Source organism: Hemicordylus capensis, chromosome 1 (assembly GCF_027244095.1).
Source record: "Hemicordylus capensis ecotype Gifberg chromosome 1, rHemCap1.1.pri, whole genome shotgun sequence".
In the NCBI taxonomy this organism is placed as follows: domain Eukaryota; kingdom Metazoa; phylum Chordata; class Lepidosauria; order Squamata; family Cordylidae; genus Hemicordylus; species Hemicordylus capensis.
The window spans coordinates 341936979-341954112 of record NC_069657.1 but is presented as its reverse complement, the minus strand read 5'-3'; the positions used below and the strand labels follow the sequence as shown (position 1 = coordinate 341954112).

Here is a 17134-nt window from a genome sequence, read left to right as displayed (position 1 = left end):
TGTAAGCCTTTAGTCAGAGAGTTACTTTGAGTGTCAAATGCAATAGTTTAGTCAAAAGACTGCTAATTGATTATTCTGTATTAGTTCTGTAGTAAGAATGACCTACAAAGCTAAACACATAAAACATAGTTTTTCTGTAATTGTACAATATTAAAAAAAATGTTTGAGATGTTGGCCAACATCTCCAGTAACCGTGCAGTAACTGTGCAGCATTCCAGCAGTGTACCACTTCCTTAGCTCTGAAGAGCTATCTCACAGTTGGTGGGATTTTCACTGCTCTATCCATCCCACAGAAGGGCCACCCAAATATATGTCCTTTTGGTTGTGCAGACAACTTACAGGGGAAGGAGAGATCAGTGGAAATTGCATCCCCGTGCGCAGTCATCTCTGCAGAGCTGAGGAAACGGTCTGCTGCAGGGATGCTTCTGCTAGTGTCAGCCATTGGCTTTCTGACTTGATGATTTTTTTAAAAATTTGAACCAACACAGCAACTTGATTCCCCTCCCCCCCCCCAAGTCTGGTAACTCTTTCCTTATTTCTAGAAATTCACAAAAAGAAACCTGAAAAACCTGAGAAGCCAGAGAAACCTGAAAAACTAGAGAAACCTGAGAAACTAAAAAAAACTCAAAAGCCAAAGAAACTAGAAAAACCTGAAAAAAGGGAAGTCTCTAAAGGTAAGTGAGCATTTGAAGAGTATCTTCTCCGCATGATTTGCTGCTTTATAGATCCACTGAAGAATGTAGGCCCTCATAAAGAATCAATCTAGCTCTTTTATACAGTACAGTCTTTCTTTGTCTTTGTGCCAGGAAGATAGAGTTTTGTTTACTGATTAGGGGGTAGAAGAGGTGAGGGTAGTAGTTGAGTTTCTGTAGTGTCCAGAAATGAGAAAATCCAACACTGTTATAAACAAATGATTATTATTGCCCAGATTCCAAAACTGTGTAGCGTTGTGGATTTCAAGGCCAGTATACTGGGGAGTTCACGTTTCCAATGTCCTAGTTGAGTTATCTTTGATAAAGTTCAATATTAGGTTCTTTCAGTCAGTGGAGAGAATATCTGGTTTTAATTTCTAACCAAATGAAGAATTTAATGAGAGGATGTGAATGCAGAGACTAATTAGATATCATCATAAATATCTATCACTTAATTGGTGCTCTTGCTTTCCTTTAATATGGGGACAATGCTCCCTTAACAGGCCTCTATTGTTTGGCATAGTTGAACGAAACAGAACTTACCATTCATTTAAAGTCCTGGACTCTAGCAAACCCATCTATTGATAGTTTTCATACAAAACTACTTTTTGCCACTGTAATGCTGTAGCACACAAGATCATTTATTAATGAAAACCACTTATTGACATTTTAAACTGCTTTCCTGACTCAGGATCTAAAATTGATTTAAACCATTTGAGAATATGCTGCCAGACAGCCTCTCGCTCCTATCTGGAAACTCTGGCTTCTGATAAGAAGCAGTGCTGCCTGACAAATCCTTGGTGCCAAGTGGAAAGTTGGCCTCTGTTTGGATCAAACAGCTGCATCATTCAAACCCTGAATCAGTACAAAAGCAACCTAGGAAAACATGACACGCCCATTCTAAATTCTGTGCATTCTTAATGCTTTGCTTTGTCAGAATTCCCGATAAAGCAAAAAAGTCTTAAAAGACTAAAAACTACCTCTGAAAAGCAGGGAAAGCACACCCTGCAACTCTGTCAATGTCAAATCTCACATTGGTTGTATAGATTTGGCAATACAGAGCCCTTTTGTTCTGTGGCACATTTGGATAGTATCTACCACACCCACTGCCCAGCTGATCCTCTGAGCTCTAATCCTTTCCCCAAGCTGAATCACTGGACCGCTGTATCCCTAAGTTGGAACATTGGATTGTGGGATCCAAAACTGCTGAGCTGAGCTGAACTCACTATCCTTAAGTGATCATTGCATAGATCCGCTGCCTAAATAAGACTGCCTCGGTTACTCTTGGAACTAATTGTCCCTGGCTTGCTCTGTATGTGTACGTGCTATGGGTTAAGCCCATAGCTGCCTTAGAACCTCTAGGCTTTGGAGCAAATTCCTGAGCCAATGAGGTTGGCTGTGTGCCGTGTGGGCTTCTCACAGGCTAACACCTATATGTGACTGCCTGAGACACCTGTGCTCCCATTTGCTATGAGCAGGACTTTGGGATTTGATGCCAAGCCAAAATACTGCTGCCTCTCCTTGCCTGCTGCTCTTTGCAAAACCTTTGCAGCTAGAACCCTGAATTTTCACCTAATTGAAGTGACCCCCTTTTGGCATCATGCACAAAGCAGCGGATGTATTAAAGCTGCTCTTGATTCTCTCTCTTCTCTATTTCTTTTCCCCCCATCTCTTCCCATCCTCTTTCCACACATATTCCAGTTCTTGCCAACTACAGGCTGTTAGTGCCTCAGCAGCTTTGCTCCCCTCCCCTCCTTATTTCATTCTCTGAATTGCTTTCACTTCATGTGCAACTGTGAGTGTACAAAGTGGTCAACTACCACACTTTACATTGTGACTCTACATTTTACAAACAAACATTATCTATTGTTTTCAAGAGCCTTCCCTCTGCATCTGTTGCTCCTCTGGGGTACCCAAATGTTGTCTTGCCTCTGTCAATACTGTGGTCCATTTGTTAGCCACCCTTAAAGGTAACGTGTGCCATCGAGTCGGTGTCGACTCCTGGCGAGCACAGAGCCCTGTGGTTGTCTTTAGTAGAAGACAGGAGGGGTTTACCATTGTCTCCTCCCACGCAGTATGAAATGATGCCTTTCAGCAGCTTCCTATATCGCTGCTGCACGATATAGGTGTTTTCCATAGTCTGGGAAACATACCAGCAGGGATTTGAACTGGCAACCTCTGGCTTGCTAGTCAAGCCATTTCCCTGCTACAACAAACTTGGTTTTGAGTGAATTTCTCCAAGTTAGTCCAAAGGCATATATACACACCTGGATAGGGTGCACGGATATGAGCAAGTGTACAAAGTGAACAAATGTGTTTATCACTGTATAGCCTTTTTTTCCAGTGCACTTGAACAAAGCTGTTTTTCAAATGTCTGTTCCATACCCCTAGTGTTCTTCAGCAAAAGGGTGAAATAAAAATGTAATTTAAGGCAAGGCACCAATGCAAGAAGTAGTGAGCAAAGGGTATATAAATAAGCCAAAGTTGAAAATATAGATTTTTGCCTAAAGACTCATCTCTTACAGTTATTATGTTCTGTTCTAAAAACATTTTCCATTAGCAGAAGTTCTGTTTGTATAAGGGAGAAAGGCCATTTTCAACAATTTGCTGCAGCTACCTAAAGCCTTGGAAAATTTGTTCCCACAAGTTAGTAAAACCTCAGAAGCTGATTTTCAGGGGAATCTGTAGCATGTAGCTGCCGGGTGAAGAAGGAATCTGCATAAATTGCCTCTCCCTCCTTATGTAAACAGAAGATATGTTTATGTTACAGTCCATTAGTTGCAATCCCGCACACAGTTAGGCTATATTGATATGAGGATAATCCCATTGCAATTCACAAAAGTCCTCACTAGCAAACATTTTATCCCTCCTGTATTTTATTTATTTTTATTTTATTTATTTACCTATTTTTATACTGCCCAAAACTTATGTCTCTGGGAGGTTTACAACAGATAAAAACAACATTAAAACATTAGTTAAAAACAAAAACAAAAAATTTAAAACACAACAATTTAAATTTTTTTAAAACAATGCTCTAAAACAACATTAAAAACAATCAAAACAGTATCAGTTAAAAGCTTGGGTGAACATATGCCTCTTTAAAGACCTTTAAAAAGCTGTCAGAGATGGGGAGGCTCTTATTTCACTAGGGAGTGCATTCCAAAGCCTCGGGGCAGCAACAGAGAAGGCCCGTCCCTGAGTGGCCACCAGACAAGATGGTAGCAAATGCAGACGGATAATGACTATCAGAAGGAAAAAAGAAAGAGCCATCTTCTAGGTGACCAACTGGGGGAGTTTTTGTAACTTGAGAACAGTTGACCAGGAGAGAGATCTTGGGGTCGTGGTGGACAGCAACTTGAAAGTGTTGGCTCAATTGTGCCAGCTGTGAAAAAGGCCAATTCCATGCTAGGGATCATTAGGAAGGGGGTTGAAAATAAAACTGCTAATATTATAAATGCCCTTATACAAAACTATGGTGCAGCCACACTTGGAGTACTGCATACTATTCTGGTTACAATACCTAAAGAAAGACATTGTAGAACTGGAAAATGTGCAGAAGAGAGCCACCAAGATGATCAGTGGCCCTTCTTATGAAGCAAGGCTACAACACCTGGGGCTATTTAGTTTAGAAAAAAGGACGACTGCGCGGGGACATGATAAAGGTTTATAAAATCTTGCATGGTGTGGAGAAAGTGGGTATAGAGAAATTCTTCTCCTTCTCACATAACACTAGAACCAGGGGTCATCCCATGAAATTGATTGCCAGGAAATTTAGGACCAGCAAACAGAGGCACTTTTTCACACAATGCATAATCAACTTGTGGAATTCTCTGCCACAAGATGTGGTGACAGCCAACAACCAGGATAGCTTAAAGAGAGGTTTGGATAACTTCATGGAGGAAAGATCTATCAATGGCAACTAGTTGGAGGGCTATAGGCCACCTCCAGCCTCAAAGGCAGGATGCCTCTGAGTACCAGTTGCAAGGGAGTGAGAGTGGGAGAGAGGGCATATCCTCAACTCCTGCCTGTAGGCTTCCAGCGGCAACTGGTGGGCCACTGTGTGAAACAGGATGCTGGGCTAGATGGGTCTTGGGCCTGATCCAGCAGGGCTGTTCTTATGTTCTTATATTTCTTACTGGCTATCAAAGCTGGTGGTTAAGTTAAAGCCTGATGCCCTAGCTAGAATGCCCCACCCTTAGTTGGCTCTGCCTCATCTTTGCCTCCAACACCTGACTTCACCCTCTTCCTTGCTGGGCCCATAGCAGCCACTTCCATCTATTTGAATGTTGCTCTCTCCATCTCTTGCAGATGTAGGAAATGTTGGAAATTTTCATAGCCATTCTTATAATATCAGTTGGTGTGATTGCTTAGTAGATACAAGTAAAAGTACAAACTTCATTGTTATCCTAGAGTCTTGACCAATTTCTGTTGGAACTTTGACATTCCCATCTGTAAGCTTTATACTTCTTTTTCAGTTCTTTTGTGGATGTACTTAATTTTTGCAATGAAATATAGCTGCTAGTAGCTATTTCTGTCATTAAAATGTCTACAAGGAACTAACATGCTGTTCAAACATTTTATACAAAATTGCAAATAAAGAGAATTAGCTCTTCCAGTGTTTGTTTGTTTTTAAAGAGAAGCTCAGCAGGTCAAGATAATAAATAAACACAAAAAAACCCCAAAACAAACATATAAATATAAATATATAGTATAATAAAAAATAAGAAAATATAATCATAATAATAGCATATTCCACTAGGCACTTCTCTTAATTCAGTGTGATCTTAACATGTGACATCTACAGAAACTTCATTAAGTAAACAAGTGGTGACTGCAGTACTGCCTGAAAAAATTTCCATATCTAGTTTCAAAGTCCCATTGTGTTTAAGTATTCTTCTTCCAGATACCATTTTTAATTTTACACCAAAATACGCCTATTCTTTTGTAGCTATACTCAGAGAAAAGACTGTAAAACATGAAAAACCTGACAAGAAAGAAAAGCCAGAAAAGAGAGTCAAGCCTGAACGGCCTGAAAAACTGGAAAAGAAAGAAAAAGCCATAGGTAATGATTGTGTTTTCTTTAATCTTTCAAAGAGCAATGCAAAGTTTGGACTCACATCATAATCACCAGCATACACTTCAACATTTCATTGATGGAAATAGCAACATACTTGTGAATGTTTAGGGGGCATGCCCAAACACCTGGGAAGAATGGCATATAATTCTGACTACAAGGGTGGCACAAATGGAAAGAAGGTAACAAACTACATGCAAAGCACCTTATTCCAGATTACCAAGCAGCTGAACCAAATCCTCCAGCATTTTGTGAATGAAAATAGGAATATACTTGTAACAACCATTTCTAATAACAAAGATTACTGCTCAACCCCCTACTCACTATTACATATTGCCAAAGACTAATTCCACTCATCATATGATTTACATGCATTGTATAATGTCTTTGTGTTGTGCACCCACTGGGGATACACATACAGAGCTTGCTTGATGCCATTCAATAAGCTGCCTTGCTCCTGCTCTCTCAGATGGGATCTGGTGCTGACAATGTCCTACCCTTAGTTGGCCCTGCCTTTCCTTTGCCTCCCACACCTGACTTCACACTCTTCCTTGCTGGGCCCATCGTAGCCACTGCCAACTATCTGAATGATACTCTCTCCATCTCTTGCTTCCATTGGGCCCCTTCCTTCCAAGCATCAGAAGGGAAAGGGAGCCAGCGAAAACAAGAGATGGGTAGAGATGTCAATGCTGCTGGCTTAAAGGTGCAGCTAGGAGCTGGAAACAGAAAGCACAGCCAATCTGCACTTTCTCCTACCTGCACCATGCACCATGCAAATAGCTGTTGGTGGCTCTGACAGGCTCTTTGAGGAAAAGGGTGGCTCCTGGTTAGAGGTGCATACGGAATCACCAAACTCAAACCATGACTTGGTTCATCCAACCTGAAGGCAGTCTGGTCCAAGCAGTGAAATTGGGTCAAACTGGGCTGCATTGGTTCATGACTTCTCAACACTGGAGGAGTCATGAAGTCGAATGCTTGATAAAAGAACACAACAGCAAATGGCTCTGAACCATGATCTGTCTGCTATAATCTGGAATTATGTGAACTAACTGCAGTGCCACTCAAATATGGGTGGCATATTTACATGGGAGCATGTGAAAGCATTCCCTAACATTTATGTTTCTTTATTGACTGTGGGATTAAAACCTTTTTCTTTTTGCTTTTGGCAAATAGAAGAGCAGCAATGAGGGCAAAGAGATGGTAAGCAGTGAGAGGCAATTTTAGGACACCTCCTCTCTTAATGGAAATTGGTTTGGGAGATAATTTCTTCACATTCCTGATTCATGGGTTCCAACTATTCCTATTTACAAGGGACAGCCCCTATTTTCTGGAACTTGTCCCACAAATGACTAGCTTATATACAGTGCAGTTCCATCAGGTATGCACACATAGTCCATGCATCCATAAATGGTTTTATGGATTTCATCCATACTGCTAACAGGCTAAGAAAGGCTAGGTAGCCACTGAACTGCATCATCAGTCCTATTTCCAATAGGAGTCTCATTGCTACAGCAATGATGCAATTGTTAGTAGTGTCAGTGCCTCTGTGAACTTGTTAGTAGCATGGTCAGGGTTTAAATAACAAGTGTACACACCTCAGTCGTGGATCAGTGGGGTGCTGTGCTGTATGTAAACCTTAGCCACTGTCTCTATTTTTGCCTTTTTCGAATGCCTTTTCCAGTTTTTTTTCTCATATTATAGTTGTCATTCTTTAGGATTCAACTCCCTCCCCAGAGTCTCTAGTCTTGCCAATTGCATCATGTCTCCAGGGGCAGCTGGAGAAATGATGTCATGAAGCGAACTAAGGCAATCATCTTTGGGGATCTTTGGGGGGATGGCGGCATGTGTCCCTGCCCACTTCCTGCTGCTGTTGCATGTCTTCAGCCCACTTGCTGGCATCAGTCCTGGATGGGAGACAGCACTAATGCTGCCCCAAATCTCACTGGACTCACCCCATCCCCACCTCCTATGGCCAGGAGTTGGGTTGTGTGAACCGGTTTGAGCTCGAACCAGGTTTGAGTAGAACCGGCTCTTCAAAAATGGGGGTCAGTCCAAGTTTGAGTCAAACTGGGCCCAGTTTGGATCGAACCGGTTCAGCCCAGTTTGACTGATTTGGATGCTGAACCTTCATTTCAGAGTGGAGTTTGGATGCCTCCAACTCCAGTTCTGCGGTGCCAGCATTACATCCAAATGCTGGCACCGCAATTTTGGCCCCATGGAGCTGGAGATGAGGAAGGAAGCTCCTCCCTCACTCCAGCCTAAGTGTGGGCTGCCCTTCTGTCAAGAATTAAGCCCACACATCCAGCTTCCCTGCTTGTCTGCAGTGTTGCTGCCTGTAGAGAAGCAGCTCTCTTGCACGTCCAAAAGTGGACTGGAGAGCGGTGGGAGGGAGCATGGAACCATGGGTCCATTGGACCCGCAGTTCCACATTACATCTGAAGGCATTGTTTGTCAATAAAATCATCATGGCAAACCACAGTAAAGCTTCCTTAACCACAGTTGGCATGAACCAGCCAGGTTTGGGAAGGTGGGAGGAATTTAGAAACACGGAAGGTTAAATATTAGTGAAAGGGGTTATAAAGGCAGCAAAGACAGCTGGGAAAATCTGCAGGAAAACTATCATGTCCATAGTGACCTTCACTTTTCTTTCCAGGGATCACTCCACAAAACTGCTTTGCATAGAAAGTTATTATTTTCAGCAACAAGGAAGTAAACATTTAGCAGTACCAATTTCAGGTTCAGACATTCATATATGTAAAGCCTGATATTTTATCTGAACAGTCGTAGATTTTAAAATTTGGGAAGAGTAGTGAAGTGAAAAAAAAATCAAACATTGGTTTTAATTAAATAAAATAATGAGCCTGCATGGTTGCAGTAGAGACAGTAGATAGAAAAGGTCTAATTAATTCAGTGATTGCTATATTGTTTGTAGATAGTGTAATGTTAAATGTTAACTACATTATTCTTTAGGGACTTGAAGAACAAATCACAGGCTTTCAGTACACATGCATACCATCAGTCCTTTTTATACACATGATTGTACATGTAGATACATCAATTCAGAAAATATTTTATTTGCATATTTTTCATTTGCAATATAAATTGTATCTTATTGACCAAAGGCACAACATGTCAAGAACATTATTTTCATGAGTCCTATTGGAATGAGTAGAAGTTACGGAAAACTTGATCTGATTTCATTTCTCAGATTTAGATCTCCATATGGAAAATGAGAATAATAGGGAAGTTCTTCACATGACTCTCAGAAAGACTCGTGAGCTTAAAACAAAATGCTATCTGCCTGTGGTGGGGGACTTTAAATTGAAATATTCAATAAAATGTTGATAGGTTTTTTGGTAATCAGGAGAGAGATAAGTCAGATAAGCAAATAATAATAAATTACCTCCTGCATTATTTTCCCAGTATCCACTGTTACATTAACTGCTTCAGCAGAAATAACAGGTTGTGTATTATATCCGTTATATGATTATTCCATGGAATTACCATGAAAATGACGTTGCTCTCCCAGGCACAAAATCCACTTGTACACTATTACCAAGGTTGATGGATGATAATAAAAAGCTAATTATATTGTACTTGGCTATAAAGAAAATGACTTGCTTAAGGCAAGTAGACGTGTGGTATTTGCAGGAGCACTTATGGTCATTTTTCATTTTTGTGTATTGAATTTAAAGTTTCCTCATGGCATAATTATGTTTCAGTATTTTCAGAGGCCGGCTGGGGTTAAGGTTCATACCCTGCAGGGAATGAAAAGTATTGACAGACAAAACTGCTATTGTCTGAAATAACTTCAGCCAATGCTTTAAAAAGATTGCCAATTGTCATCAATTTTGTATGTGTTGTATGAGTTTGTGAACACTGAGTATGTTGTCTTGAACTCTGAAAGCATAAATGATAGTACTTAATTTCTAGGTGCTTTGAATGCTGGCAACAACAACAACAACAACAACAAAGTTGCAAAGAGCCTATGGCTCCAAACAACAGTGTGTACACAGTGAAGCACAACACATTGCCCTTTTGTGGGATGCTGAAATCTCACAAGTTACCTATGGCAGAAGAAGTGGGATAGCTATATCCATAGCACCAACCCTCTTCCTGAACAGCTGATTGGGAGGATATTAGCTGACTTTCAAAGGCTATCTTGCTTGCCTTGAATTGCCTTGTGAACTATCTTTTATGTGCCTCCTCCTTCCCAGCTGTGGGGAGGAGGAGGAGGTTTAGTTGCCTTTGGATAAGACATTGCTGAAAATGTATGACTGCCTTGTAATATTTGCATTAACTATGTAAATGTAGCACAAAGTGGAGGCAAATACACTTGTAGAAGTAAATAATAGGCCTATGCCAATATAGCGGTTTCCAAATACGCAAAGCTGAATAAACCTCACAGCTCTCCTGGCACCACACAGAGGTAGCCACCTCCCCCCACCACTCCACTCACCTCTGCACATTGCTGTGCTTTTTCCAGTACCAGTAGAGCCCCTCTTAAATGGAGCCTTGGAGAGGTCTATGGGGAAAGCATGTTGGAAAGGATTCCATTTTCCACTGCTCCCCACACTCCTTCCCAGACATTGCTGGCCTCAGTAAGTCTCCATTTCTCTTTAAGGGGCTACGCCGGCACTGGGAAAAGGTGCCATATTTCATGTAAGTGAATGGTGAAAAAAAGTCAGCTCTATTTGGTTCCGTAAAGGCTGTGAAAATTATTCAGCTTGGGTGCATAGCTGCACAACTTTGAACCTACAGCTGCTTTTGTTCCAATCGTTTTTTGGTCACTGTGACAGGGGAGGATGGGAGTTGCAGTCCAACAACAACCAGAAGACAGAAGTTGTACAGCCCTGGCTTAAGATATTTGGAGCCCAATATTTGTGAAGGACTACTATTAGTAGGCCTGTACGAAGCTTTGGATTGTTATTCAATTCAGTGGAGATTCGAGCTAAATAGGGCATTGAAAACATTTAGAATTCAGCTAGATCTGAACCTAATAACTAGACCTCCAAAATCTCTTTGAATCAGATCAGCAATGTCCAAATCTATCTGGAGAGATTTGAAGATATTCAACTATTCAGAGGCTTTTCTCCTACTGTTTTCTAGTGGCAGACATTGCAATATGTTGAAACTGACAGAAGGGAGGCAATTAGGTGATCTGCCATATATGAAAAGCAATGAGATGGGGAAAGAGTACTTTGAGATTGACATCTCAAGCTGGCCAGTTTCTTTGCTCAGCCACTCCATTCCCTTCCAATCACAATGCTTTCAGAGAGGAACGTAGAAAGAATGGCTGCATTTGCATGTAACTTGGAACCACAGGACCAATGGCCCTGAGGTTCAACACACACCCGCCCGTCTCTCTCCTGTCCGCATTTGGATGTACTGGAGAGTAGGCTTGTGCATTTCAATTCGGGTACAAAATGTTTTGTGCCTGAAAATGGCAATTTCAAAGGTTTTGTAACCAAAACAAAATCAAGAATTAAAAAACAGAGATTTTTGTTTCCAAATCAAAATGACTGTGTTTCGGACAGAAAGCTTTGTTCTTCGGAAAAGCATTGCAATTGAAATTGACTTCTCTGACTCTTTCCACTTCAGAGGAGGCGCTGAGTGATTAGCAGAAGATAAGCTATGCAAAAAGCTTTTGAGCTTGAATGGTTTAATTAAGTATGTGTTGTATTCAGTGTGATTGAAAAGCAAACTGACCTTGCAAAGGGATTTGGAAGACAGCATTTTGAGACAGGAGAGCAGGTGTTGTGGTAACAAGCATGACTTGTCCCTATAGCTAAGCAGGGTCTGCCTGGTTGCATCTGAATGGGAGACTTGATGTGTGAGCACTGCAAGATATTCCCCTCAGGGGATGAAGCTGCTCCGGGAAGAGCAGAAAGTTTCAAATTCCCTCCCTGGCTTCTCCAAGATAGGGCTGAGAGAGATTCCTGCCTGCAACCTTGGAGAAGCCGCTTCCAGTCTGTGAAGACAATAGTGAGCTAGATAGACCAATGGTCTGACTCAGTATATGGCAGTTTCCTATGTTCCTATGACAGAAATACCCAAATATCTTTGGGAGCTCAATGCAATTCCAAAGCTCTTCCTAAAAGCCATGGTATAAATTGTGTGGAGAAGCTTTTCAAGAAGCTGGTTAGGAAATTTCTGAAATTACACAGGTTTTTCTTTCCAAAGGTTTAGAAAGAGTCTCTTGACTTGTTCAGGGTTTTTTTGAAGAGCTACTTTGTTTTTCTTCTGATTTTTATGAGTCATAGTGGTGTCTAAGTGTTGTTGCCCAAGTTGAGCAGTCTAATGTAATTTAGGCCACAATGTAATTTGGTGGGACATGATGTCCAAGCCAGTGGTTCACAACTTTAGCCATTGCAGGGACAGGTCATTCACATGGGACTACAGGAGACAAAAGGAGGGGGGTGGGGAATATCTCTGTCAATTTATTGACATCCCCAGGAATCTTAGTTGCTTCTCTCTTTCTTGTAACCATGCTCCATGGTTTTGCACTTTCTTAAATGCAGTGATGATAAATCTCAACAATTCTGAACAGTAGGCTGATTTGTTTGGGCTACGGCTCACTCCACTTCAGTTAAATGAACATTTGAAGCTGTTCCATAGTACCAAGGCAGTTTTATTTTATTTTTATTTTATTTTTTACATTTTACTTCAGGGGCAAAACAGTGGGTTGGGTGGCAGTGCCCCAAGGATGGTGCACCCAGATTCCAAATAGGGCAAAGGGCTGATTTCTTAGGAATTTTTGAGGTTTACGCGTCTTTAAGATTTTTTCCCATAGGGAATAATGGAGGTTTCAGCAGCCCCATAACTTGACCTGGGGGGCACTGGGATGGCCCGAAGCAAGTGGTGGTGCCAACCAACCCCCTGGATTGCTAACCCATTGGGGTACTGGGCTTTGTAGTTTCTGAGGTGTTGAGTTTAGATTCTCTGGTAGCAAATGAGATTTTTAATGAAAAACCATGACTCCATTCTCATATGCTACTAGAGAATCTACTCTTAGAACACCTCTAGAACAACAAAACCCTGAAAAAAATGTGGTAGCTTCCTTGTATCAACTGGCACTACCACCAACCACACCACTCTGGGACACCCCTCCCCCCCACGTGAAAGTATACTTTTCCTGAAACCTCCATCATACCTTATGGGGAAAATCTGAAAGATGTTCAAAATTCACCAAAAATCAGCAGTTTGCCCAATTCCTTTGAAATTTTTGTGGTAGCTTCCACTCATTGGGCACTATGACCCCCACCCACTCTTTTGACCATCTGGCCCATTTTTAAAATCTGAATTAATTCAGATTCAGATTCGGATTAATTCGGATACAAAACAGAACTGGGGTGATTCGGAAGCCTTAATTTTGGACAAAATACAAAATGGGGTTGATTCAGATTTGGTACAAATCAAAACAGAAAAAATACAAAATTCGCAACCCTACTGGAGAGCATGTAGAGAGGTCAAGGAACTGGCTGTGTGGGCTTCCTTCTTGCCTGAAGGTCAGCCCACACAGACAATCAGGAGGAAGAGAGATAGGAAGTAGCTGCCTCCCTCACCTCCCGTCTGGCTGAATGCAGCCTCCAGTGCTGCATTCGGACCAAAAAGAGACTCCCTGGACTCTTGGTTTGGAGCAGTAAAACTCACGACAAACTGAGGGTTCTAACTGGAGATTTGTCAGCACAACCTCAAGTAACGCTATGGACCAGACAGGAGTGGTCTGGCTTTGTAAGCAATGGTAAGGAAACAGCAGGTCTCTCCGACTCCGGTCCTCTGTAGCATGTGAATGCGGCCAAAGTGCCTCCATGTTGCTGTGTCTCTGAATAAAGTCAGTAGTGATTAGAAGGTATTGAGGAGCGAAATAGTGGTCCATGTTTACATGAGAGGAGAGCTGGTCTTGTGGTAGCAAGCATGACTTGTCCCCTTAGCTAAGCAGGATCTACCCTGGTTACATATGAATGGGAGACTACAAGTGTGAGCACTGCAAGATATTCCCCTCAGGGGATGAAGCTGCTCTGGGAAGAGCAGAAGGTTCTAAGTTCCCTCCCTGGCATCTCCAAGATAGGGCTGAGAGAGATTCCTGCCTGCAACCTTGGAGAAGTCACTACCAGTCTCTGAAGACAATACTGAGCTAGATAGACTAATGGTCTGACTCAGTATATGGCAGCTTCCTATGTTCCTACTGTGTGTCTTAGCTTAACTTGTTAATCTTAACTGGAAACTCCAACACCTATTTGCTTGAAAGGCATTCTGCCCCCCAAAAGGGTTGCTAATTCTTTGATATTCTCATCCCATTGCTGAATTTAAAAAAATTATAAGCCCCCTTTCTTCAAAAATTTAAAGCTTTTCTTCTAGGAAATCTCTGCACCTATTCATTTCTTAAAATCTTTGTAGAATTTATGCCATTTGAGGTGCTCCCAGCACTGTTGTATTCATCTCATTCTATAAAGAAATGAGGACATCTGCAGGCATTTCAGCAATGGGTGGAGGTACGGGGATGCTGTGTCAACACATGAGGATCCTCCTGCCAACACAGGAGAAAAAACAGCATCCCAGCAGTTTCCCCCATTGACACAGCGCGCTCGCTCTCTCCCCCTCCCCCATTCTTCAAACTGTCTTCGCCCTCACCTTAGCTGGAGATTGTCATGTGCATTACATCCTAAATACTTGAGAGACTCACAGTTATCAAGAATGGCTAGCATAATGCACAGCCTTCTAGAGATGGAAGAAGGGCTGCATGATGGGGATCCTTCAGTGTCCCTTAGTGGAAGGTTTTTTGTGAAATGGACCAGGCATCAGGGGTGGGGAGTGATTTTCATGTCCCTCCCCTCCCTCCAAATCCCAGTCCACTTGCATAAATATGTTCCTGAGAGCTGCACAGCTGAAGGTTCTCTGTGAACTACAGCCCCTTTCCATCTCTAGAGGGCTCAGCATCATGCCAATAGTGCCTGTTGTCAAAACAGCTGATCAGCCTAACAATATAGAATATTTCTCCTGCTTAAAAACCAAAAGCCGGGCTTGGAAAGGGAGCCCTTTCTTGCTAGAGAGAAAGGACATTCCTGCATTGTTTTCCTTTCTTTTTCTTCCTGGTGTTGCTGCTTTTTCTTTTCTTTTTCGGCTGTGTGTGTCTTTTCCTAGGCAAAATGACTGGTGCCAAAGAAAATAGGCAAATGGGGTAGGGGGTGGGGGTAGTGATTTTTTTGGCCAGGAGAAGTGAGACACTGCGATGAGACTCAGCGGGTGGCAGTAGTCCTTTCTTTGGCTGGTGAAGGCCGGAAGGGTCGCAGGTGTCTGTCATGGCTGTCAGAATTTATTACCAGTACAGATCATAGCAGTGAGAGGCTTTTGTACATATAATCTCTTAATTGGTGTCATATGTATATTTTCTCTTCCTTTCTAGCTCCTCCCAAAGAGAAACCTGCAAAGCAAGAAAAGCCTAAGAAGAAAGCCCCTCCTTCTCCAAAAGGTAATTTAAACTATTGGGTTTAATACTAAGTAATTTAAATGAATGGGTTGGATTGTGAAGCAGCCTACCTTACAAAAAGTATTTTTGGGGACCGTTAGTGCAAGGAGATCTGGTCTGTGAAACAATGCACTGGAAAGGTTTCTTGGGTCCTAAATGAAAGAAACAGGAACTAAACTCCCTTTCATTTTATTGAGGTTTCCACAGGAGAACTTTCCAGTAGATGATGTTCTCCATTAGCCAGGCTGCCATTTTGGATTTTCAGCCCCAGGCACTGAAATGGACTAATTCAAATGCTCTAGGTTTGATCTAATTGGCATTTACTTTTGATGAAGAGCCATCCTTTCATTAGGATCCTGTATCTATTGTAATCAAGTCTTCCATGGTATTTTAAGTGTAACACATGAATTGTTTCATAAACTTTCATGGGCTGGAGTCCATTCTAGCAATGACATTATATTTGGCTAATGTTTTCTGGAAATTTTTTCTTCAGCAATGATTTAAGAGTGCATCATCTTCATGGAAGGCCACTTCTCATAGAGTACAGAGAATGCAAAGTATGCCGTATAGCATTTTCCTGGTAATCCTATGGGTATTGTATAAGAGGCGGTTCTTATCCTTTTTCTCCAAAATTGGTTCCAGGGATATGCCTGTAACAAAGCCCTTTTCTTGTGTATCAGTTTTCTATTTAGTGAGGATCAGGATATTTCTGAGGTTGTTTGCCATCTCTTGGTCTGTGACTTTCATTTCATCTAAAAATAGGTGTTCATTTCCCCCCTCCTTTTATTTACTTCACCAACTTTTTCATTCCAGCATATTATGTGTGTTTCTCTCTCTGACAGTTTCACTTTTACTCCACGGCAAGGCAAAGAAAGATTCCTGGATAAGATGTTCATATCTTGCAATTACCACACACATTCTAGTGGGCTGTGAGAAGGAGTACTGCTATTCTTTTTATTGCTATTCTATTTTTAAATATACTTTTGGAGGAAGTACAAAACAATCCATAGATTTTTCATCAATCTTATTTTCTTCACACCAGCCTTTATGGTATTTTGGGAGGGGGATGTTGTGTTTTCAAAAGAGGATATATAGTACTACACATGGACTAAAGCTGCTCTAGTTTTCATTTATCCACTTATTTACACTTTCCTTGCACTCAGATCAGTGGACATTATACAGCAATTTAAACAAGAACATCTGCCAACCCCAAAGGAATCACAGCCTACTAATATAAACTGGCAGATAAATAACAGCCAAATGCTATGTGAACTAAGTAAGCCCACAGAGTAAGCAGCAGGAAGGTCTAATGCAATTGCCCTGACAGCACTGCTCTTTGGTGATGATATCTCAACTTCATATAGTAAAGATATGGCCTAGAGTCATGACAGCTATGGAGTTTATGGCAGACCTTAGGCTAGTTTGTTTGTTTGTTTATGTTTAGCACATTTGTATACCACCCTAAACAAAAAGGTCCCTGTGTGGTTCACAATATAAAACCATTAAAACATTAATATAATTAAAACAATTTAAAATACAATAAAAACTCTAAAAACTGAAGCTTTAAAACTGCTAGTTGTTATGTCTCAACCCAATCTGTCTCACAGTCATAGAACCATTGTGAGGATAAAATGTAAGAAAAAGAATGTATGCTTCTTTGAGCTCCTTAGTGGAAGTGCAGGGTTTTAAAAACTAAAGCAAACGTAAGATGTGTATTATAGACCAAAAGCCTGATCTGTTGGAAAGTAGATAGAAAAAGAGATTGATATTAGGACAGACAATTCCTCTAAGTTATGTCCACCCCATACCATGAAGTGCTTTAAAGGTAATTGCTAGCATTTTGAAATGGATCCAGAAGCTATAAGACAGCAAAATGGCCATAGACTACTTGAATACACT

The 17134-nt window shown here is 41.3% G+C and overlaps 1 protein-coding gene and 1 long non-coding RNA gene across 25 annotated transcripts in view; one reads left to right on the top strand and one right to left on the bottom strand.

Annotated features, from left to right (window-relative positions):
* Nucleotides 1-17134, top strand: part of TRDN (triadin) — a 305901-nt gene that overhangs the window by 94363 nt on the left and 194404 nt on the right. For 23 of the 24 annotated variants that reach the window (XR_008313241.1, XM_053284346.1, XM_053284354.1 and 20 more), the window contains 3 exons: nt 543-674; nt 5641-5754; nt 15173-15238. Coding sequence is in view for 23 of the 24 variants with exons in the window: in XM_053284346.1 (XP_053140321.1) it covers nt 543-674; nt 5641-5754; nt 15173-15238 (312 nt within the window). In the remaining variant the exon portion in view is untranslated. The remainder of the gene's footprint in view (nt 1-542; nt 675-5640; nt 5755-15172; nt 15239-17134) is intronic. The other variant, XM_053284401.1, reaches the window with a different exon arrangement.
* The window catches only part of LOC128339896 (uncharacterized), a 103432-nt gene that overhangs the window by 27056 nt on the left and 59242 nt on the right, over nt 1-17134 (bottom strand). The gene's annotated exons all lie outside the window — the stretch shown is intronic.